General features: G+C 42.7%; 1 protein-coding gene across 7 annotated transcripts in view; it reads left to right on the forward strand.

Annotated features, from left to right (window-relative positions):
* SYCP2 (synaptonemal complex protein 2) overlaps positions 1-25564 on the forward strand; it is a 138746-nt gene that overhangs the window by 58365 nt on the left and 54817 nt on the right. For 6 of the 7 annotated variants that reach the window (XM_061631111.1, XM_061631110.1, XM_061631116.1 and 3 more), the window contains 8 exons: positions 2014-2138; positions 7621-7657; positions 9524-9594; positions 9683-9740; positions 19383-19438; positions 19664-19715; positions 22652-22826; positions 25120-25184. In XM_061631111.1, coding sequence (XP_061487095.1) covers positions 2014-2138; positions 7621-7657; positions 9524-9594; positions 9683-9740; positions 19383-19438; positions 19664-19715; positions 22652-22826; positions 25120-25184 — 639 coding nt within the window. The remainder of the gene's footprint in view (positions 1-2013; positions 2139-7620; positions 7658-9523; positions 9595-9682; positions 9741-19382; positions 19439-19663; positions 19716-22651; positions 22827-25119; positions 25185-25564) is intronic. The other variant, XM_061631117.1, reaches the window with a different exon arrangement.

The following is a 25564-nucleotide window of genomic DNA, read 5'->3' on the forward strand; positions in this document are numbered from 1 at the left end:
GGTACCCAGACACACTTGTATGAAGCAGATTATCTAGATCCATTCCAATCGGGCTTCAGGACTGGACATGGAACTGAAACAGCCTTGGTCGCCCTGGTGGATGATATGAGGAGGGCGTTGGATAGGGGAGAATATACCTTCCTCGTCCTCCTGGATCTCTCAGCGGCTTTCGATACCGTCGACCACGGTATCCTTTTAGATCGCCTGGTGGGATTGGGAATAGGAGGCACCGTTTTACGGTGGCTCCATTCCTATCTCTCAGACAGACATCAACGGGTGGCATTGGGGGATGAGGTTTCAGACCCTTGGCCTCTCAACTGTGGAGTGCCACAGGGTTCTATCCTCTCCCCAATGCTATTCAACATCTATGTAAAGCCGCTGGGGGCCATCATCAGGAGATTTGGGCTGCAGTGCCACCAATATGTGGATGACACTCAGCTCTATCTCTCATTTAAGTCCTCACCAGAGTTGGCTGAGGACACCATGTCCAAGTGCCTGGAATCCATAAGTGGATGGATGGGAAGGAATAGGCTGAAACTAAACCCCGGTAAGACCAAGGTGTTGCTCGTGGGAGACAAGAGAAGGTTAGGAGAAATAGACCTGGTGTTTAATGGGGTAAGATTACCCCTAAAAGACCAGGTCTGCAGCCTCGGGGTCATTCTTGACTCCCAACTGTCCATGGAGGCTCAGGTTTCAGCAGTGAGCCAGGCAGCTTGGTATCAATTACATCTGATAAGGAGGCTGCAACCCTACCTTCCTGTCCATCTGCTCCCACGGGTGATACATGCCCTGGTCTCCTCCCGCTTAGACTACTGTAATGCGCTCTACGTGGGGTTACCCTTGAAAATGGTCCGGAAATTACAACTAATACAGAATGCAGCAGCACGATTGATTAAGAACAGCCGTCGCCGTGATCATATCACTCCTTTGTTAGTAGATCTACACTGGCTGCCAGTTGTTTACCGGGCCCAATTCAAGGTGTTGGTGTTGACCTATAAAGCCCTATACGGTTTCGGCCCAGTTTATCTGAAGGAGCGCCTCCAGCATCACCAATTATGCCGCCTGACGAGATCAGCTACACAAGACCTTCTCTCAGTCCCACCAGTTAAAATAGCGAGGCTGGTGCGGACTAGAGAGAGGGCATTCTTGATTGTGGCCCCCACCCTCTGGAATTCCCTTCCTTTCGACCTTCGCCATGCCCCCTCCCTGTCAAGTTTCCACCGAGCCTTGAAGACCTGGCTGTTCAGGCAGGCCTATGGGATTCCTGGGGTGGGTTAGCTTTTAATACTGTTATTAATCAGAATTGTAGTGTTTAGTCTAATTATTGATTGTGGCCCTCATTGTTTTATATTGTATATTATTGTATTGATGTACGTCGCCTAAAGTGGCTGTTAATTCGGCCAGATAGGCGACTCATAAATAAAATTTTATTATTATTATTTTATTATTATTATGTTATTACCCAGTCCTATGTTTAAACCAGGGGTTGCCAATGTGATGTAGTCCAACAGTATGTGGAGGGCAACTCCTATCATTCCTGACTATTTGCTAATTAGACCTACAGGCCGGAGGTTCTCCAGCCCTGATTTACAGAATTAAATGTAGAAAGAGAGAGAGCCTATAATCCTAGAGAGAGCTAATGTGGATGGGGGAGAGGCTTACTTACTTGGAGGCAAAACTTTAACATTTTGAAAAGCTTTCATTTAAAAGCTTGCTTGTTCACCCAGCTGATACATTTTTTTGCAAAATCAGTTTTGCACAGCTTTGTGCACACTTCTCCCAGCCTACATGATAGCAGCTAGGACTGTGGTTGAAATCCTACTAAATTAATAGTTAGTATCATGACTGCAAATGACTTTAGTGGGGCAGAGATTTCCTACATGTTGTAAGAATCTTCATTTTCCTACTAATATGCAGAAAGCTTTTATTTCCTGAATGATGATCTAGAAGCTGTGTTATTTTACTAATCAGATTTTCTGGTACATTTAACAAGTTACTTTCAAAATGTTACAGACAGAAAAACCAAAAGAAATGGTTGAAGCTGCAGAAATGTTAATAAGTAAAATCAGCAACAGATACAAAGAAATGGATGGAGCTAAAAGTACAAGAAAACTGTGCCAGTCATTTGCTAACAGGAGGTATGGTATATATGTTTTCTTTTTACAATAGTTTCATTGGGTTCCCATGTAACTGAATCCTTTATAGGATTGGCAGAGAAAACAAGCAAACAGTGCGTTATATTAATGCTTGGTCAATAATACTGATCTAAAACTAACTGGTCAATAATGGGAAAATTAAAGTGGTTCTAAATGCAGAGACCATGCAGTTTTCCCCAGGTAGCATGCCATCAAGTGGGCTTCAGCACTGCCTAGCGTCCGAAGGCAAGAATACAGAGGGGTCAAGACTCGGGCTGCTCCTTCTGGTCCTCATTCCAGTTCATTCTAGCCTTTGACCAAGGTTCTCTTCAACCTTAGTGTAGCTAATTTCTATTGGCTACTCTTTCTTGTACTGAGTCTCTTTGGATTGTGTGGAGGTGTGTGATTGAGTGCTGTGGGGAGTGAGTGAGTGTGCATGTTTTCTGGGGGGTGTATTTCATTTTTGAGAGGGGTTCCTTTCACCTTGCTTCCCCCAATTCTCCACGAGGCTTGTGGCCGCAGCCCTGGCAGCTTCTCCAGCCTGGCAGCTCCTGTCCAGCCACTTTCCTCGCAGGGCTCACAGCTGCAGCCCTGGAGGTCTCCATTGCCCAATTGCTGTGGGCAACAGTCTCCCCACCTTCACCCAGAGCCATTGCCAAGGCAGCAGCAGCTGCTCAAGACTCTGCCAAAGTGGCAGCCGGGAGTCCCTGCTTTTGCCTGGAGCTCGTGGCGATGGCTCCAATCTGTTGCTGAGGTGGCGGTGGCCATTTTAGGTGGTCCCACCTTTGGGTGCTCCCGTCTTCAGTTGGAGCTCACCTCTGCAGCTCCAGGCCATTGCCAAGGCAGCGGCATCTCTTTTGGTGGTCCAGTTGCTTACACGGCTCTTAGGAGCTTCAGATCTGATTCACCCCCTTCCCTCACCTTCATGCCCTTTCCTGCCTGCCTGTCATTTTGTTTAGATTTTTCCCTCCTCTTTATTTGTCCTTGTAATTTTCGCTAGTTTCTGTCTTCTTCTGACTTTCTCTAACACTGTTCCATTTCCTGCTCTTCTTCTACATCAGACTGAAGGCAGGGAGTGTGTTTTTAAAAAAGAGAGAAGCACAACAGCTGACTTTAATCTGCAGTCGGGGCTACACCGCACACCTCTACTGTGTGCATGTGTCCCTACTCTGGAATCACCACACCCCTCCTCAAGTGCATGTGTTGGACTTCAGTTACCACACCCCTCTATCAAGTGCATGTACACCATGGCAGGCCACTGATTCTCTTTAGCTCTCTGATGCAGAACAGTTGTGCATATCCGCCACAAGATCTCAACTCAAAAGTTTTTTCCACTATGAGAACCACGGCACTAAAGCACAAAGCCTCCAAACACCATTCTAAGGCTGTTGCCAAGACCAAGCATTCCTGTCCCCAGCTGGCTGCCAGGTGGGTGCGGTATGTGTCCACTCCAAGCTTGCTGCAATCCACTACAGCCATCATTGCTGTGGAAGAGACTCGTTCGGAAGCCCCTGTTACAGATCAAGAGAGACAGGCAGCGCTGTTTCACTCTCCATCTGTGTCATCGGATGAGGACTTTGGTGGTTTTGCAGTACAGCCCTCCATTGCTCAACAGCCACCTGCACCTGTACTGCCAGTTTGTAGTCACTGGTCTTCCATTTCCAGTCAACCCATCTCTGAGGCTAGGTCTCGGTCCCCTGTCACTGCTGTATTGGGATCTCCCTCGGTTCCTATTTGCCAGTTAGACCTGCCAGTCACATCACTATCTTAACAGAGGTCTCTGGTGCCTATAGATCCACAGCTTGGCGCTCTGCCTCCTGCAGAAGTACCTTTGCTTGGCTTACAGTTGACTCCCAAGTTTGTTTCTCAACTGAAGGATGCATGGCTGGGCTTCTTTTCGCAAGTCCAACTTCCAGCGCAGCCGCACATCCAGCCCTCACCACATTTTCAAGTCCTGCCTCTCCCACAACCTCATTCCAGGACCATTACTTTTCACCATCATTCAGATGAAAGTCGGGCGGTGTCTCTGAACCCTTTTGACGTCTCCAGAGGCAGAGCTATAACGACGAAGCACACCCAGTGTATCCATCAGTTCCACCAGAGGGTGAAGGGGATGAATGAAGTGGCAAATCAGAGGTGGAAAAGGATTCCTCCCATCTCTTTGAGTCAGCTGATTTTTTACCACTATTTCGCAGGATGCCGGACACCTTGGGCCTTCAGTCAGCTCCATCAGAACCCATGCCTCCCCCAGTTAAGGGCGCCAAGGTTCTCAGGACACCCAAGTCTATGGTACATTCACTTCATGTTCCTAACCCTCTACATAAGTTGGCAAAGGAGGAACGGGCTCGACCTCTTCACGCTAGACAGGTCTCGGCCTTGGCTAATAAAACTATTCCTTGGATGTAGAATTTGTGAATTGCTTGAAGATCCCAACAATGGACAAGCCAATCTCTGGTTTGGTTGCAAAGTCACTTCTTGATCTGACTGAACAGAGACTGACTGGATTTTGCACTCTGTAAAAACCATGATGCAGCGGCCTATTCTAGCCAAGCCTCTTGCACAGCATCCATGTTCACTAGAACTTCCATGGTGTGGCTTGATGAGCTGTTGGATGATCCCAATCCTGATCCTGTCAAGATCAGAAGGACTGGTGAAGCTTCACAAGTTGGCAGCATTTGTGGCTGATGCCACCCTGGATGCGACTCAGTTTGTGGCCCATACTATGTCTGCAGGTGTGGTAGCACAGAGGATTCTAGCTCAGTCACTGGGACACTAATATTACAGCCTTAGTCAATCTTTCTACAGCTCCATATACTGGCACAACACTCTTTGGAGAAGAGGCACTTAAGTCTGTATTGGTGGATTATAAAGATAAGTGGAAGTCGGTTTTAGCCACAAACGAAAAAGAGGATCAGAGACTGTTTACAAAATTTGCCCCATACTGTTCCTTTCAGCAATTTCAAGGAACACATCCGTGGGGAAGGGGTTGCGATTTTCAGTCCTCCAGAGCTGCTTGGTCCAAGCAGCACTTCCATGGCTGTTCACAACACCAGGTCAGGTCAGGTCCCTTCTCCTCCTCCTTTGGTAGAGGAGGTCACCAGCAGCAGCAATATTGATATCATTCTGGTTGGAGGCAGATTACTCCACTTCACAGAAACTTGGCAATGCATAACTATGGACTCTTGGGTAAGAGATCTGATAGCTTATGGCTATGCAATAGAGTTTTGGCTACTTCCCCCAAACAGGTTCCTCTCCTATCCTCTGTCCCACTCTCTAGAGAGACATACGGTAATGGAGGAAGCCATACCTCACCTTCAGGACATCACTGCCATAAAACCAGTGCCACCTACCGAATGCAGGGGTTTATTCCATTCTGTTTGCAGTTCCCAAGAGATCTCTCTGCTGGAGGGCTGTTCTAGACCTCAAGTTTATGAGATATTGTCACTTCAAAATGGAGTCCCTAGCTTCGATCATAGAGACAGTACAGGTGGGACACTTTCTGGCATCTTTCGATCTGGCAGAGGTGTTCCATGTTCCAATTTGCCCTGCCCACAGATACTTCCTGAGATTTGCATTTGGCCAGCACCATTTCCAATACTGGGCCCTGCTGTTCAGTCTCTCATTGGCTCTGAGAGTGTTCATAGAGGTGATGGTTACCCTGGTCACCCATCTCCACCTCCAGGATATCCACATCTACCCATGTCTGAATGACTTTTGGTCCAGGCGGACTCGGTGGATCAGGCATGAATCCATGTGCATCTCACTCTCGCAGCTGTGAGAGACCATAGCTTTCTACTTAACCTCAAAAAAAGTCCTGCTCAATGACTTCAGCACCTGGGAGCCATTCTGGACACAGCTCAAGCCATGGTCTTCCTATCGCTAGAGCGGATTTCAGCGATCAAGGACATGGCATGGCGCTTGATACGCTGCACAGTGGCTGACATCATGTTACTTGTGAAAGCTGTAGGTGTGTATCAACCATTCATATGGCTCCTTGGGCTTGCCGTCACAACCACTCCAATAGGCCTTATTGCCATTTCATCTTTCCCCCTCACTGCGGTCTTCATTCTGATGGTGGTCATTAACTCGAAATCTCCAGAAGAGGTCCCTGGACAGGACTTTAATCATAACAAACTCCAGTTTGATTGGCTGGGGGCCCCATTGCAACTCCCATTTCACTCAAGGCATCTGGACAACATCATTGACTGGTTACAGCATAAACTGGTTGGAGTTGAGGGTGGTCCATCCGGTCCTTCTTCACTTCCAGCCAATAATTCATCTGACCCATGTCCTAATCCAAACAGACAACACCTGTGTGAAATCGTATTTGAATCGACAACAGGGCACCAGGTCTCAGACCCTTCAGGTGGAGGCCACTCCTATATTCAGTTGGGCTGAGAGTCACCTGCAGTCTCTGAGGGCAGAACACCTCAGCAGGGTTCTAAATGTCACTGCAGACTGGCTCAGCAGACAGCAAGTGGTTCTGGGGGAGTGGAGGCTACATCCTGCCATGTTTCTCCTCCTTCAGTGCCGCTTTGGCCCCCTGACTGCGGAGCTGTTTGTCTCAAGCCACAACACTCAACTTTCCTGGTTTTTCTCAAGGTACCTAAAGACAAAGGCTAAGCCCATAGATGCTCTTCGGACTCCCTGGCCAGACAGCCTTCTATACATGTTTCCCCCAGTTCTCCTGCTGGGACGGACATTGAGGAAGCTTCAATGTGAATGTACTCAACTGGTTCTACTCGCCCCATATTGGCCACGCCGCCTGTGGTTCTTAGATCTCCTGTCCCTATCAGTTGAAGATCTTTGGAGGCTACCAATGAGGCCAGATCTTCTCTCTCTGGGCCTGATCTGGCATCCAGATCCTGACTGGTTGACTCTGACAGCTGACCCACGCAGGTCTATCACAGGAGGTTGATACCATTCTGGCCTCTAGATGGCCATCTACTACTTGAATTTACCAGAGTACATGGTCTACTACTGGAAGAGTAGTTTTAAAAGTGTTTGCAGCAATGTTAAAAAAAATTGAATTGTGTGGCATTGGCCTTTGCACAGGTGCTCAGTGACACAGCAGATATTACTTGAGAAGGGGTCATGGGAAGGCGCCCAGAGTCAAATAGTCATCAAAGGATCTTCTTACCATGCCTATTTTTACAAGAGGAAAGAAAGCATTTAATCCATTTGATAAAATAGCTTTTCAGCTACGACGAGGTGAGTACACTACAGAATGTTAATAGTTGGAACAGAATTGGTTACAGTTATTGGTACTATGGCAGCAGTCCTGAGCCATTTATTTGCAAGCTAGTCATACTGACAGTAGGCCTTAACTGGAAGTAATGTGTTTAGAGTTGTAGTGTTTTACTGACCATGCTTTAATTTCAACTATATTACTTAGTCGCATTCGTGTTATATTTTAGACAATTTCTTTACAAATGAAGTTTTCCAGGATGAAATTAATTTTATTATATTTTACTCATTCTTGTAGCACATCTTCAAATAAATCTGGTTTCGGTGTTAGTAAGGTATGTTGTTTTTACTATACAAACAAGTATAATAAAATATTGTTTTAAAATTGCATATATGTGTAGGAACAAAATGTACATTAATATAATAAATTTAAATTTAATTTGAGACACCATTTATTAATAATTAGTGACCAAAAACTCCTTAATGCAATTTCATCTTTATCAGGAGTATAGGTTAAATAACTCAAAAGTACAGCCTAAGAGTGTCAGGGAATTTTCTGTTTTACCAAATGAACAGGAAGGAGCACATCAAAATGAAATATGGCAGAAAATTGGTATGTTTTTGTTTTAGGGAAAAAGTGCATATTTTAAAAGCTCTCTTGATATTACAAGTACAATAAATACTCTTTTGTATTCAATAAGTATCACAACAATTATCTTGGTTGTATTTTGTATTCTGTGCTTTTTTCAGCATAAAGATTTTGAGTCATTTTCAGATTGCTTTTCTGCTTCAAGTTATTCTTACGCTACAAATTAATTGCTTAGTCTATTGACATACAAAGTATCTGCTTGTCTTTTTTTAGAAATATTTTAGCTTGCCCTGTCCATTCTTTCCCATCGTGGCCAATCAACGCTGCTAGAGGGGTAATGACTTCTCATCTGCTTTCAATGCCATTGATATGGTATCCTTCTAAATTGCCTTTCTGGGTTAGATCAGTGGGGAGGTGTTTGAGGTTGATTCTGATCCTACCTGGAGGGTAAGTTCCAGAAAGTGATGCTGTTCATTCCTTTGGCCATTGATCTATTATGGGGAACTACAGCATTCCATCTTGTCCCACATGTTTGATATCTACATGAAACTACTGGAAGAGATAGTCTGGGGTTTCACGTACAGTGTCATTAATATGTGGATGATACCCAGCTCTCTTTCAGCTTTCCTGCAGATGCTAGGGCCATAAGTTAAACTCTAAACCAGTGTTTAGAGGCTGTGATGGGCTGGATGTTGGCCAAGAAACTGAGCTTTAGTTCAAATAAAAGAGAGAGATGCTTTTGTTAGCAGAAAACCTAATCCAAGAATATGTATTCAGGCTTTTCTGGACAGAATATCGCTCCTTCTGAAAGTTCAGTTCTGCGTTGGGGAGTGCTTCTGGATACAACCTTCCTCCTGCAGAGGCGGGTTACAACTAGGGCCTAGTGCGTGTTTGTGCAGTTTGGCTAGTTTATCAGTTGTAGCCTTTTCTAGAGTAGGCTTATCTGGCCACCATTCCTCGTGCCTTGGTCACATCCAGATCGAATTATCGCAATTTGCTCTACTTGATGCTTGCTTCTGAAGAAAGTCCAGAAACTACAGCTGGTCAGAATGCTGCTGCCAGCCTTTTTGACGGTTGCCCATTATTCAGAGCGTGTGATTTCATTGCTGTTTAATCTGCATTGATTCCTGTTGTGTTCCTGAGCCCAATTCAAAGAGCTGGCTGTTACTTCTGAAGACCCATAATATTTGAAAAACCCACTAGTTAATATCTGGGGAAGCTCTGCTCCGTATTCTGCCACCATCTGGAGTGTGCTGAGTGACAATATAGAACTGTGACATATGAATGGTGGTGTCTCATCTCTGGAGGGCTCTCTCTTAGAGGGCTTATTTAGCCCCTTCCTTCCCAGCCTTCAGAAAGATAATTAAAATAATTTGTTTAGGTATGCGTTTGTTTCTGTTTATGATGCTGCTTGTTTCAGTAAGCCAGTTGTTTTAAGCTGATTTTATTTGTTACTGTTTTATTATGTTTGTGAGTCTCTTTTTGTCACCAAATGGAGCCAAAAGCTGCTTTTAAATATTCATATAAATTTTGTTGAACTAAAAGAGGATTGCATAGGTAGAGGAGTCTGAAGGTCACTGGATTGCTTTTCTAACTATTCTTTTATGCCTAGAAAAAACCTCAGAACAGAAGTTCTAAAGATTTAAAAACTACTCTGCTTAATATAACTACTGGGCACCTTACGTAAGTAATGAGCAATCTCATACAAGTATAATCAGCCGTATTTTACAGATGAAGAGTACACTAAATAAAGTTTTATCTCTTTTGGTAGGGATGATGTCTACAACTTTAATCTAAGTGGATTTGATGAACCTACAATAAAGCTTGGAGTAAGACTAGTATTGTAGCAAATAATGTGTCAATTTAAACTGATGATTAGTAGCTGCACAATCACATTCAGGGCCAGCCCTACATTAGGGTGTGGCAGCCCAATTCAGGCAATAGACTTGGAGATACCATTAAAGGGAAGAAAATGGTAATGGGCAGAGCAATCCTGATGCTGGGACCTGCAGAGCAACAGATTCACCACCAGATCCTCAACCCTGAGAGCTCCTGCTGGCCAGGGCAGAAGCTTGAGGCAGGAATTTATTTGATTTTTTCCTGCGGTACCTCCAGGCTGGATCCATGGTCAACCCTGCTCTGTCCCTGTACCACTTTGTTTTGGGGTCCTGCACTAACTACTCCCAGTGGGAACACCACTAGCAATAGCTTCCCTACTACCCATGCTTTCAGCAGACATAGTGAGGGCCTCCACAGTGGTGAAGCCTACACGCACACACTGACAGAGTGATACCTCCACCGATCCTAACCCCCTCTGGCAGCGGTGGTCAGTGGGTTAGAATTGTAAAGTTAGTTCCTTACTTTATTTTTGCCACCATGGGATGTGCCATTGGGATTTTTTCACTGAGGTTCAAAACATCTCCAAAAGAGAGTAATTTAGAAGAAAGAAATGGTAGCTTATGTAAATAAATAATAATGCCATTTTTCCTGAGTAGCATGCTATTAGGTGGGTAGTAGTGCTGTCTAGTGTCCAAAGGCAGCATAATGGGACAGCCCAGATAATGGCTTAAAATATGCATATAATGTGCTGAAATCAATTACATAAACTTATAATGGCTTAGATTGTAGCTTAGTATGGCATAGAGGAAAATATTCTCTTTTGAAAATGGGTTTCTCCAGCCCTCCCTTCTGGACAAAGCATTGTTTTCTTATAGAGTACAGTATAAGTTAATGTCTGGGCAGATAGCCAATGAGTTATGTTAACTGTAAACATGAAGTAAGAGCTTTGCCCTGTCTGCAAGTGTCAGCCACGCTCATTATATGGCATGGCTGATACTTGCAGATAGAGATGTAAAATTTCTGGAAATTGTGAAGCCATGGGAGGAAAATGGGTTTTTCCAGTTTTTTCCAGAAAAAAAATGGAAATTTTCAGAAAAATTGAAAAAATGCAATAAGCACTTTATACCCATTGAAAGTCACTTTGTTACTTCAGGAACATCAAATGTAATTATGTACAAGTTGGTTTGGCATAAAATTATCACATATGGTATATCAAAAGTACATATTAGTCAAACAATTATTACAAATTGAATTTGCTTTTTTAAATTTTTACTTTTTTTGGTAACAAATGGATCTACAAGATCCTGAACTGTAAGGAACACCTGAACTGTAAGGAACCTCTTTCTTTTTGCTAGTTTATGAGAAGCAGGCAAAAAACAATGTAAAAAACCCAGAATAAATCATCAACATTAATAACGAAGAAAATTATTTATGTCTCCACTAGTCCTCCACAGTGTCAAGCAGACATAAAGCATCCATTCCCATAAAAATAACTGAGAAAAAGGGGGGGACAAGATTCAATGAAACATTTTATTCAACATGCTAAAATAAAAGATTCCATAACCCATTTTTCTTCATTTTTTCCAATTTTTCAGAAAAAAATAAAGGCTTCAGGGAAAAACGGGGGAAATGGTTTTTTTCTGAATTTTTCTGGGTTTATTCCGGGCCTTCACATCTCTGCTTGTAGACAGGACGAAGCAGATTTTCCAGGGAGTTGAGAAAACATGAAATTCTTACTGTGATTTTCTATTCCCGGGAGTTCCTGGAGGGCAGTCCTGACTCTTGGGATGGATCCTCCCTCTGGTTGTGTAGGCAGGGTCCACTTCTAAACGCCTCAACCAGGGGGAGGGGCCATCCCCACTCTCCAGACAGGATGTCAGAGCAAGAACAACCCCTCAAGCCCATCCAGTGTCCCGAGTCATAGCCGACCCCCAGCTCAATTGTCTCACTGCTTCCACAGGACACACTGGAACGTATTAAAACAGCCTACAAAAAAAGACTAGTAAAGAACTAATGAACTATAACTGAGAACATTTGTTAGTGATACAGTTAGGAAATAATGCCAGGAAATCTCCAGGGGGCCCTGGCTACCTTTCCACATGTGGGACGCTGGCAGAAGCCTCTAATTGTGCATGACTTGCTGTCCGGAACTAAGAGTTGGGGTCCTGCCCTCCTGGAACCCCCGGGAAAAGAAATTCACGGTAAGAATTTCATGTTTTTCCCAGAGGTTCCTGGAGGGGGTCCTGACTCTTGGGATATAACAGAGCTGCCTGTATCAGGGTGGGGTTCCAGACAGATGGTCATGTGCACACTACTCTTTGTAAAACCTTGTGACTAAATGCTGCATCTGCAGATGCCCAGGAATCAATCTTGTAGTGCTTAATGTATGTAGTGAAGCCCATGTAGCTGCCCTCCAAATATCTAATGGGAGAAAACTACCTTTGAAAGCTGTTGATGTAGAAGACCCTCTTAGGTAATGGGCCGTGAGACTTTCAGGAGGGGTTTTCCCTAAAGCTTGATAAGCCAAAACTAACGTGAGATGGAGGAGGATGAGACCTTACATCCAGGAGACTTCCCCCCCCAAAAAAAAAGACACGAGCATGGACTCTGTCTTGCGAAAGGCGGAAGTCTTATCCATATAGAATCTAAGGGCCCTATGGGCATCCAGGGTATGCCACATCCTTTCCTTGGGTGAACTCGGGTTCAGACAGAAAGAAGGCAAGACCACCTCCTGAGACCTATGGAACAAGGAGTTAATCTTAGGAATGAAAGATGGATCCGAATGAAGCACCACCTTGTCCTGGTGGAATATGCAGAGCTGGCTGTCCAAAGACAATGCCCCCAGCTCTGACACTACATGCCAAAGTAATGGTCACTAAGAAGATGGTCTTAAGGGTCAGAAACCTAAGATGTCAGGTAGCTAAGGGCTCAAAGGGGGGTCCCAGAAGTGCAGATAATACCCAGTCCAGGTTCCATGTGGGGAATCGGTGAACCACTGGGGGATTCTGCTGCCCAACCCCTTTTAGGAAACGTCAGAAAACAGGGTAAGCAGATAAGGAAAATCCCCTCTATAGCCCAGAATGCTGCCTAGCACTGTGGTTTGTCACCTAATAGTACTAGTGCTCAAACCCTTTTCTAATCCCAACTGGAGGAAACCCAAAATGTCGACCAGCTTCCTAGAAGAGGGATCCCTCCCCTGAGCAGGACACCAACTGAGAAAAACCTTTCAAGCAGAATTGTAAGTTTTATTTGTGAAGGCTTTACTTGATGAAATAATTGTGTCTAAAACCTCCCCCGAAAACCCCAACTCTTTCAACCATAGCTGCTCAACTGCCACACTGTCAGATGTAAGAGGTCCAGACAGGGATGAGCCATGGGTCCCTGGATCAACATGTCCCCCCAAGATGGAAGGCGCCAGGGCCTGTCCCTGGATAGGTGAATCAGATCTCAGAACCACAGCCTCCTCAGCCAGTAGGGTGCAATGAGTATCACCTCCGTTGAATCTTCTGAGGGATGAGACTGAATGGTGGAAAGGCATAGAGAAGTCCTGAGGCCACTCTGCCACTAGAGCATCCGTCACCAATGCTCCCTCCGACTGGTGCCAAGAGAAGAAACGGGGAATCTGGGCTTTGTGTGGTGTCGCGAAAATATCTAGGATTGAGCTCTGGAAGTGATTAACCAGCTGTTGGAAAACCTGGGGATTAAACTGCCACTCTGCATCTGAAACTGCCGTCCTGCTGAGCCAATCCACTGTGACATTCAGTGTTCCTGCCACATGCTCCGCTCTCAGGGACTGTAGGTGTCTCTCTGCCCAACTGAACAGCTGGTGAGCTTCCTGCATCAGGGCTCTCGATCTCATGCCCCCTGGTGGTTCAAATAAGCCTTGGCAGATACATCGTCCTCACCAGCACATGGCTTCCCTCTATAAGGGGAGTGAACGCCAACATCGCTACTCTGACTGCTCTCAGTTCCAGCCAATTGATGCCTTGCTGAACTTGCTGAAGTTTTCAATGTGTTCTGGAGGCTGGATCTGGCCCGCTGGACTCTTTCATTACTCCTGAAGGTGATGAGGCCAAATGGAGTGAGGAGTTGGAAGAGCATTTTTCTCACTCTCTTCTTCAGATTTTGGTCTATCTCACCTTATTTTGTAAGTCCTTAGAGACTTCAGGACTAGAAAAGCCTGTGCTGGAGCCCTCTTCTGCTCTAGTGAAAGGAGCCAAAGTTTTAACAACACCTGAGTCTTCAATCCTTTCCCTTCTGGCTTCTGACCCTCTGACAAGATGGCAAAAGAGCAGTGGGCCCATGCTCTACATGTGTGTCGTGTGGCAGCTTTTGCCAACAAATTTTATTCACTAGACTAAGACTTCATGAGTTTCCTAAAGGTCCAGGCAGTGGATGAGCCTATTTTGAGTCTGAATCTCTCCTCCCCCCAAAAGCGGACTCTCAATTTAAAGATACGTCAGAATTTAAAGATACGTCAGGCTAGACTTTGCTCTTCGAAAGACTCAGGATGCCACTGCATATGCAATCTGGGTTTTTTGCTCTGCTTCTTTGATCACCACAGCCTTCATGATGTGGCTTGGTGAGTTACTGGATGATCCTCAACCTGACCCAACAAGACTCTGTGAAATCTTGGTCGAGCTACATAAGGCTGCAGCATTCATAGCCAATACGACACTTGACGCTATGCAGTTTGCAGCCAGAGCCACGTCCATAGATGTGGTGGTTTGCCGGACACTCTGGCTACGCCATTGGGATGCTGACAATACAGCTCACATCATCCTCTCCATGGCTTCCTAGACAGGCACCATGCTGTTTAAGGATGAGTCTCTCAAGATGGTGTTGGCTAGTTCCTCAAGAAGCTACTGGAAAAAGCAGCACTTCTTTGGCCGTACCCAAGCCCAGTTCACTAGACACCTTGGTCATCATCCTCAGGTTGGGGGGACATCGACAGTGCCTTTACTGATGCCTTCCCAGTGGATGGCAAGCTACTTCATTTTGCAGAAGCTTTGGAGGCAGATAACCGTGGACGCTTGAGTGTGGAACTATGTAATTCAGAGTTACTCTATAGAATTCCAAGAACTGCCTCCTTGCAGCTTTCTCCCATTGCCCTCTGGAGAGGCGGGCAGTTATGACAGAGGCCATACATCGTCTCCTTTCTATTATAGCGATAGAACCAGTGAACACCAATGACTGTTACTCAGTTGTCTACTCCCATGTTGTTTGCAGTGCCCAAAAAAGACCATTTGTGTAGGGCAATTTTAGACCTCAAATTTCTCAATACCTTTGTCAGGCATGAAGGATGGAGTCTCTTACATCTTCAGGATGGAATCTCTTACATCGATTGTGGAGGCTCTTCAAGAAGGGGACTTTCTGGTTTCTATAGATCTGAAGGAGGCCTACTTTCATGTGCCAGTCTTGCCTGCCCATTGACGGTTTCTGAGTTTTGCATACGGCCAGGCCCACTACCAGGCTCTGTCTGTCTTCAGCTCCGAGGGTGTCCACAAGACTTATGGTAACCTCAGTGGTGTATCTCCATTTCCAGGGGATCCATATCTACCCTTACTTGAACAACCTGCGTCTGTGTTAGAATTGCTTTTAATGTGTCTTTTAATATCTTTAACCCTTTTTTAAAAAGATGTTTTTAAAGTTTTTAAAAATGTTTTTAACGTTATTTTGTTTTAATTGTATTTTAAGGTCTTTTTATGATGTTTTAAAGTGTTTTTAATGTTTCTGTTTGCCGCCCTGGGCTCCTGCTGGAAGGAAGGGCGGAGTATAAATAAAATAATAAATAAACCTCCTGGTGCAGGCAGACACCAGGACGTGGCCAGGCGTGACTTAACAATGGGACTAAAGCCCTAACACCTTGCACAGGCAGACTTCTACCATTTCTTCCATTTTGTCAGCAAGGCCAGACCAGGCCTCCCTCAGAGCACATCCTTTGGTTGAGCAGTTCTTGAAAGGGGTGTCACTTCTCTTGCCTCCTGTGGTTCATCAGTTCCCCTCAGAATCTCCAGAAGGTCCTGTAAGCTGTACAACATCCTTCACTCAAGCTTCTTAAGTCTGTTCCACTATGTATACTCTCATTTAAAGTGCTCTTCCTCATGGCAATGACTTTTGCCTGGAGAGTGTCGGTTTTGGGGGCCTTGTCCATCACCTGTCATCATGGTGTTGTGCACTGATCCTGCATTTCAACCTAAGGTGCCGTCTACTTTTCATTGCAGTTAGAATATCATCTTACTTTCATTTTGTCCTTAGATATTTCATCTCCTCGAGAAGGCATATGGTTCTTTCTTTTAGGCGCCAGGTTAAGACCTGGCTGTACTCCCAGGCATTTTAATGTTTAATGTTTTATGTTTAATGTTTTAGTTTAATGTGTTCCTTTCTGTTACTGATTTTATTCTATATTGTATTTTAATCTCGTTTTGTACACCGCCCAGAGAGCTATTAGCTATGGGCGGTATAGAAATGAAAATAAATAAATAAATAATTCTCTTGGTATACGTAGGGCCCTTAAGGTATACCTTGCCAGGATCCAGGACATTCTTCTGAGTCTCTTTGTGTCTCCTTTCACCCAAGGACCTTGGGAAAGAAGGTCACCAGTTTGGCTGTGTTTTGCTGGCTGTGAGCCTGCATTCCTACAGTTTATTAGTCTCTCAGGATTCTGGTGCCCAATAACATCACAACCTACTCTGCAAGGTTGGTGGCCACTATGACTGCCTTCACAACTAATGCTGCTATTTCGGATATTTGCAGGGCTGCTATGTGGTCCACACCTCATTCCATCATTAGACATTATAAAATTGTATGCTTCTGCAGATGCCTCTTTTGGTGGGCACGTCCTGCAACAGGAAGTGTCATCTTTTTAGGCAGTCTCAGCTTCTCCCCTTCTGGGACTACTTTGGTACATCCCACCTGATGGCATGCGACCTGGGAAAAATGGATCATTGGGCTCACCTGAGGTAGTTTTCCCAGGTATCATGCCATTAGGACCCTCTCTGGGGAGGGGGGCTGCCTATTTTTGCCCTGGTGGCAGGCATTTCATATACTTCTGCATTACCCTTTTCACCTTAAGTTGTTAGTTTTGATACATTACTACTAAGACTGTTCTTTCCTGTATTTGGGAGTCAAGAGTGTTTCATGTGTTTCGCTGCTTCCTTTATTTTCTTTCCTTCTTCGTGAGAGATGAGCATGGATCTGGTGTATGGTTTGTCTGGAATGGACTGGAGTGAAAAGTGGAAAGAGCCACTGAAGTCTTGACTCCTGTGCATTCCTGCCTTAGGACACTTGGCAGTGCTAGTACCCACCTGATGACATGATAGCCAGGATAACCACCTTTCAGGTGAAACCAACAGTCCATTTCATATTATCTTGCCCCTAATTTTCTTTTTCTCTATGTAATATAATTGATGCATCTTTCGCATATTAGTTAAAAGGTTTTTTTTACTAAGCACACTCCTTTGTTGATAACTGATTTTATTTATTTATGAGAAGACCTTAATCCAATTCAAGATACAGACAACTAGTCAACAGCCACTACACCCAGATGTATCTGCATATCCCCAAACACATAAAAAGATTTATCCACCTAGTTAGTGCATTCAGATGCACAAGCATATCAGCATCGTAAATGCCTGTGGAAGGCTTCTTGTACGTAAAGATAAATGTAGAATGAAATAAAACCACTGCACTGAAACTGATAACCCAAAAGCTGTACCCTGTTGGTGTTCTCTTCACCACTTTCCAGTATCAGAGCCTAGTGAAAAAAATGTGTTCTCATTGTCACCTAAAATGAGGAATGATGCAAGGCTGTCCTTTGGCAGAGCAAAGTACAGTGGTAGAGCAATGACAGAAAAAGAAATCTGTGCATATGAGTGTTATTCTGATCTGTGGAATGCAGCCTCATGAAGTAAGTTCCCTCTTGCTGACTTCAAAGGGCAGCATGATTTGTAGGGGAACTGTGGTTCCCTCAGGTGCTCATAATTTTATAAGTATTAAATTCAGAGAGGAACTGGTTGTATTTGCCATGTTTTTAATATTTAACAGGGAAATTTGGTACTGCAGAGGTTTATACTGAGATTTGGAACAACAGAAAAAGTGTTTATTCAAAAGGGATTTATCAATATCCAGTCCTGTACATTGCTATGGCTATATAGAAAATACTCTTGGTTAATAGGAGATACGGAAAAATATACAGTAGGGCCCCACTCATACGGCGGGTTATGTTCCGGACCCCCACTGTAAAGTGGAACTCATTGAATAGAATGGCGTGCAATGCCCGAAAACTGCCATATTTGTAGTGTTTCCTATGCTATTTCAGTAATTTTGGCTAAGTCTTCATGTTCTTTTGTAGAAGTATACTGTCTGTCTTTGTAAATTTCATTGCAAAAAATAAAAATCCATGCTTACTTTGTTACGAAGGGACCTTGAACTTCCTCATGAGCAGAGCTCACTAGAAATCCAAATTCCCCAAAAGAGAGCAGCAGGATCTTTTGCTGGAGGTACCCGCACGTCACCCCCAGAACATGTATAATTTTACCCTTAACCCAATAACGCATACACTGAAAGTAAGATAAAGAGTGGTTTTATTAAGAGAAGGAACAAGGAAAAAATATTGCAGTTTACAATTGTAGTTAACAATGAGTAGTTTTCTAACTATTATTCATTCATTCATTCAGCAACACTGGATAGACTAAAGCAAAGAGACTAGCCCTATAATCACTTTCTCATTATACTCACCCACACAGAAAGAAAGAAGAAAAAGGAAGGAAAAAGCCCAGATAGTTGCATATACCTTTTCCTGGAGAGTTGCTTCAAGTCTAAAATTGAGAGAGACCTTTCGTATACAGTCCAATGAGCCAAAAGCTCTGCCCTTGTGTAACCAGCGCTAGATTTGAAAGATCTCACCCAATTCTTAGCTCTGAAGCCCCGTGAGGTGGTCCCAAAGATGCTAGAGTATGCTGGTAGGTGAGGCAGCAGCGGGAGCCCTCCAGAAGAGCCCACCCCTCCTCACTCCTCCTGTTTTTTTCTATCTTTTTTTCTTAATTAAACTGACCCCAAAGTAAACCCAAAGTAAATGTGATCAGGAAGGTGGGAGCCCACTCATTTCCTGATCAGTTCCCAGATAATAGGTGTGATCTCCTGCTGTAGATTCCTGATGATTCCTCAAGGTTAAGATTATCATAATCCTTGTGTAAAACAGTTTCTTTGTTTGACAGGAGTTTATCCTGTCTTCTCCAAAGGCTTAGAAATGCACAACATCTCCTAGTTTGAAAGGAGCTATTCTGTTTCCTCGTGATGGCCTAGATTATCATAAACATTTCCTTTGTTTGAAAGGAGCACCTATTCTTACTGGGTGACAAATCCCAAATTTCCATGAGTCAGGAAGTCTATACCTTCAGGCATTGCAAGATATGTACTCAGAGGTCACAGAGGGGCTGTTTCCCAGGAATCTTTGCTGTTGCAGGCCTTTCCAAACTTTGGTTCACTGAGATGAATCAAAGATTAAAAATTCCCAATATTTGATACCTCATAACAACTTCAATAACATAACCTTTAAAAATAGAGGAACAGAGAAAAAACAGCTACAATTGACTTCTTTCTGCTTATTTATTTTGGTATTTACATTTTAGATCCAAGAATTTCATATAACTAAACTGGAAGCTACTACAGATCTTCCAAAGAAAATGCAAGTATATTTGTTTTCTATCACCAAAAGATCATTAGACCCAAATTCATTATAATACATTTGCTGGTAGTAAAACTACAGGTACAGTTATTTATCCTAATGCTAGTACACCCAGGTGTAGGTTCTGGACTGGTCATTTTCCAGACATTCAAGTAGGCAAAAACAATCCAAATAGAGCACTTACTTGAGTTGTAATTTTTATATTTACTTTTTTATTTGTTTCAGGAATCATGGAAATAAAGGGAAAAGTACAACTGAAAAGAAACAAGATAAGAAGGTATTTGAAAAGGAATACTAAAAATTAAATAACAAAAAGTCTAATATTTAGAACAGTTTATTTAGTAAAGTTATACAGAGGGTGCAAAGACCCTCTATAAATGATGAATATAACCCATAGATTAATTTACAAACAAATACAGGCATCTTGTGTGGGGAGCCTTTTTTTACACCAACAGTGAGGGAGGAGGGAGAGGAGGAGAAACAATATGGCAGTCTGGCTGCAGTGGCAACGGGAGGCTGCCTGGCATGAAGCAAAACAGCCTCTGAAAAACTCAAATGGTCTCGGTAATGTATCTATTAGAACATCTAAAGTATTAAAAGTAATTTTGCTGTATAATAGCTAGCAATAATAACATATTATTAAAAACCATCCTATATTTATTTTATTATTTATTTATTTATTATTTGATTTATATCCCGCCCTTCCTCCCAGCAGGTGGCAATAAAATGGCAATAAAATATTCTTAATACATTCCTTGCATTCAGATCTTGTAATAGATATTTCCCAAACGCATTTCAACCTGTAAAGGTCTTCTTCAGTGGGTACTTTAGATTTTTGGTAGCTGGATGGTCCTGAGCTCCTTTGGCATTTTTAGATCTTCTGGATAATAAATCTGACCATATATTGTACAGATGTATATCTTGCTCAGTCCTTTATTTTAGACTGGTGAATGAATAATTAAGAAGAATAAGAATTTTATTGCCATGTACGATGGTTTTTAATAATGTTTTATGATTGCTAGCTATTATATATTAAAATTACATTTAATACTTTAGATGTTCTAATAGATACACTACCAAGCCCATTTGAGTTTTTCAGAGGTTGTTTAGGTTGGATTTCTATCCTTTTTGGTTCCAGTGAAGCAAAGCAGCCAGTCAGGAAACTACTGGGAGGGAGGGGATAGAATTAGCTTGGGAAGATCTGAAAGGGAACTTCATCCCTCTTGTCCGCTATAAAAGAGATAAGGGGGTGGATCTGTCAAAGGACTAACCTGCTCAATCCTACCCACCCTTTCTGCTATAATTTGTTTTTATCTAAACTGTGTTAAAGTTGCTGCAAGATTGCTCTGGACCCAGGTTTAGCTTCTGATTGACAGAGCTGGGAAGAAATTTTACCCAGGACTATTATGAGAAGGCATTGAAAGAGGGGGATTATTTTTGTTAATTGTTAATGATTAATCAACACAATAAGGGTGCCTGAATGTATTGTCTGCCAAAGGTCTACCATCAGCAAATGCATAATCCAGGAACCCATAGCAGCCTAAAGGTAGAGCAGAGGAGGAAATATAAATGACTACCCGTGATGCAAAATGGCTACAGCCATATTTTGATTCTGGTTTTTTTGCCTTCCTCTTAGCAATCATATGATGTGTATTCTGGTTTAGTGTCTTTGCAGGACCAACCTACCTTTTTTCACAGTATCAGCACCTGGCCCTAGGCATCCAGCAGGATCCTTAACTGAGAGGGAGTTGGAGATGGACTCTCTGCTTCCTCACATGGGAAAGATCCCCTTAAGGGGTCCTCAGGGTATAGTCATAAGTCATCCCACCTCAATTGATGACAGCAGCACTACACACACACACATGGAAATGACAGTGAAGGATAGTCTTTTAGGGCAAATAAAGCACTGTCCCATTAACTTCAGTCTGCCTTCCACCAGCCTCCACATACCTGCCTACTTTCTTATTTAGAATCAGTCCAGGAGATGGTACCGTCTGTCAGATTCCTCCTCCTTAGTCTCAGTGTTGCCTGCTTGTCACTGGCTCTGGCTCACCCTACTGTCTGTGCTGCCTGCCTTCTGCCCACCAGTCCCAATGGGCACCATCCACCACTGGGGATTGACATGAGCTGACAACAGCTGTAGCCACCTCTCATCCCTACGTGATCTGTCAACTTGGATTGGGACAAGCATTCTGATAATGCTTGGATTGTCAGAAATAGGGCTCTGGTCTTATACTATGCCTAGCCTCTGTGAAGCTCTGCCAAAAAAATAAAAATGACCTGTGCAATTCCAGTTTCACTGTATGGTGTGTTCACCCTTACTCCCATCTGTGGAGTGCAAGTAGTCTTACTAAGTTCGTATTGTTTGTGAATAGCTCATACTTTCTTTTATAGAAATGTGAGAAACCTACTGTAACAGGCTAACACATTTCCAGGAGCCCTTATCAGCTGTCACTTCCTGCTGAGGGAATAGGTGTCTGAGTCTTTTCCTCAGCTGCCCAGTAAGTGTCAGTTGTAATGGGAAAGGCAGCCCGGTCTTTTCAATATATATATAAATGGTGGTTGGGAAATGAAACAGTTAAAAAGAAATAATTAATTCATATATTTCAAGAAAATAGTCTCCCTTAGCAGCTGTCTCAGAACTCTCATCCTTCTTCAACCTCCTCAGAATTCCCCCCCCCCTTTGGGAAGGTGGGCCTTCCTTTCAACCTTGTTTTTTCCTCTGTACTAGAATGTGTATGTGTGTGTTGCACACACATGCAATGACCGACTGAGGATAACTTTTCACACATCAGACAGTGGGGTGTAATTCACAAACACTTAACTTACAATAAAATGATTAGTCTTTTAAGTTGGTGAGGATCCTTTGTGGTTCAAGGGTGGTGGCCCCCAGTTCTTAAATCATTTTTTCTCTGAGCTGCCTCATCATTGCCTTCATTCACCAAACATGGTGAAACTTGCCTGGTGTGCCAGTCCTGTGACTCTGAGATTTCCTTTTTATGCTGTATAAGTGAAATCTGTGGTCCCACTTTAGCTATATTAGTCACGGTTAAGTCCCAATGAAAGCCACAGAACTTAAATCAGTCATGGCAAACTTCTTTGGTTGATTTTGGTTGACTTCAGTGGAACATGTTTAAGGACTCAGTCATAACTAATTTAGCAAGAATCACTGCTATAAATCTAATGGCTTCATCAGTGTTTCTTATTTTATAGAACAGAACTAATAAAAGCAAGAAGCACCTTTTTAGTGACACAGACACAGAATGTAGAGGCAGTGACACCAAGACTGATATTAGCTGGTTAAGAGAATCAAATAGAAAACTTAAACCTCAATTGATAGACTATAGCAGAACCAAAAAACAGAAGAAGTCTAAAACTCTGGACGCAGGTAAATGCTATTTTTTTCACGTTTATAAATGTAATGATTTTTACTTGTTAAACGTAATTTTAGTAAAGAATTAATTTGCATAGCACAAGTAAAGAAGACTGCAGGTTGTGTGATAAGACTTCTTACAGATTTTCAGTGTAGTGTGCTTTAAAGCGTCAGATGAATTTCTAGAGTTGGATGTTAAATTTTTCTCTGTCAGATTTAGTCAGAAAAACTAGTGCTATTTTGCTATTCCTTGACTGGGCAAAAGTAGAATGTATGGCTTATTTTTCAATATACTCCACAGGAACAAACTTCATAGAACAGGAATTACAGTTCAGAGTCCTTTTCTTAATGCTTATTTTTGCCATTCCACTCCACCCATTTGCTTAAAGCCTGCAAAAATAATTGCAGACACACAAATTCGCATACATTAATGAACATGCATAGGAAAGGGTGGGCATGCATACAGTCCAACATATACCTAGTACCTGCTTTGTTGAGCCTACTTTAGCACTGCCTTGTGCTTCCATGAGCAGCACACCTTGCAACGCTTTGAGAGAACAAGCTGATCTCAACATGACCCCATCATGTTAATAAAAAAAAATAAAAACAAATATTTTTACTGTTTTTGTGTGCTTCTGCTAGCTGTTTTCTTGGGTATTTTTTTGTTTTTAATATTTGTCAACCATCCTGAGATTATTTGAAAAAAGGCAGTATACAAATACTTTGATTGAGTTTATTTACATACTGCCTTTCCACAACAAGTTGTGCCCACAGTGGCTTACAACAAACATTCAAAATACAAAACATTTGGGTAGGGGAGAGAAATCAGTTTGCAAAAACATAACAGTACATTCAAATAGGATAAAAACCAATAATTGAACCAATATAAAATAAATTGAGTATTACAAAATAATAATAATGTAAATACATAAGTACAATGCAAAAAAAGAAAACTTGCCTCAGCAGCCTGGCTTAGATACAGTTCACGGTGGGTGGGATTCCTCTCACCAGGCTAAATGACTTACAGCTGGCTCCCTCACCTCTCCTTCAGAGGAAGCTGATAGCAAAAAAAGGAGAATGCTGAGGAGGGTGATGATATTAAGTCGTCTTCTCCATCCTCCTGGAAGTTCTAACTCCTGATGTAGATCTTAAATAGATTAATATAATAAAACACCTTCCCACTTCCAGTGTCCACCTTGGAAGATACCTTTAAGGCTTAGCACACTTAGCTGACAAGAGTTCAAGGGCCAAACCAACTGGTTTGGCTATAAATCTGGGATAGGGGTATCTACTTTTATTAATAAATATAGTGCTTAGGGGACAGAAGTGAAGCTGCCTTCTCATCTCGCTTCTCTGTACTCTGCTGTTTGAAGATTCCCCCCCCCAAGCCAGCTCACTTCCAGTGTCTGAACCTGGCTAGGTGTGAGGGGATTAGAGCAGGGGGAGGGGGAAGATTTCATTCTAATCCATTCTGCACTCCACTTAATGATAAAAGTAGACACCTCAATTGCTGTTTTATAGACAAACGTGAATGTAGGTTGAACAAATACTAGTATGTGCATACTGTGGGGGGTGCTTATCTGCTCAGGCACGCACAACCAAGGCAGGATTAAAACCTGTTCTCCCACCCATCAGCAGACGTCACAAATGAGGTCAACTGATGGGTGGGTGAGCACAGCTTAGGATAAATGGCCTCAAGGGCCAAATGAGACCCCTGCCAGGTCAAGGTTGGCCCATGGGCTAGAGGCTATATGGCATCCACAAAAGGTCTCAATAAATATCCTAGGTGCTCTGATTTTACTTTTTAAATGATCTTAAGTTTATCTATATTGAGGTGATCTGGGACACATTTAATGAAGGATGAAAACTATGAATCGAAGATTTAAATATTTGTTCTTAGTGAAGTAGAATATAATTTAGTGTGGCAGCATCTACCCTGTGGAATTCCCTCCCTTTGAATATTAGGCAGGCGCCATCTCTGCTATCTTTTCTGCGCCTTTTGAAGACTTTCCTCTTTCAACAAGCCTTTTAGGTTGAGACCTATCCCAGTTTGCATCTGTGTTAGAATTGCTTAATATGTTTTTTAATAATGTTTTTTACCCTTTTTTAAAGTTTTTTTTAATGTTTTTAACGCTGTTTTGTTTTAATGTATTTTAAGATCTGTTTTTATGATGTTTTAAAGTGTTTTTAGTACTCTGTTTGCCGCCCTGGGCTCCTGCTGGGAGGAAGGGCGGGATAAAAATTAAATAATAAATAAATAAATAATTGGTCTACATGAATAGTAATTCTGTAGTTAATTTTTTTAAAGATAAGTCTCCTATATTACCAAGCATGAGGGAAATATCTCAACAAAAGAAAACCATAAAGAATAAGGTATGGCAAAATTTTCAAATTTTCAAGCATTAAGTCTGTTCACTTGAAGAAACACATAAAAAATCTGTTCACTTAGCAAACTCCATTCATTCTGCTGTACAATGTGGGGAGATGCTACTCTTTCCAGATCTTCTTAGGGCATATGCAAAACTAACTGTTCAGTTCTTTCTATTCTGACCACAATTTTGATTTTTTTTTATCCTCAAATTCTAAAGTGGTGTATAAAGTACTGTGCAGTCTGGTGTATACAGCTTAGAGGTATACAAGAACCAATATAGCTCTAATCTGACAGCCCTCTTTTGACCTGCTGGGCCCAATTTTGGATGAATTAAGAAATTTTCCAGTGAATGGAGGGAATCCAGTGCACCTAGATTCTCTGA

The sequence above is a fragment of the Rhineura floridana genome, chromosome 6 (genome assembly GCF_030035675.1).
Source record: "Rhineura floridana isolate rRhiFlo1 chromosome 6, rRhiFlo1.hap2, whole genome shotgun sequence".
NCBI classification, from domain to species: Eukaryota; Metazoa; Chordata; class Lepidosauria; order Squamata; family Rhineuridae; genus Rhineura; species Rhineura floridana.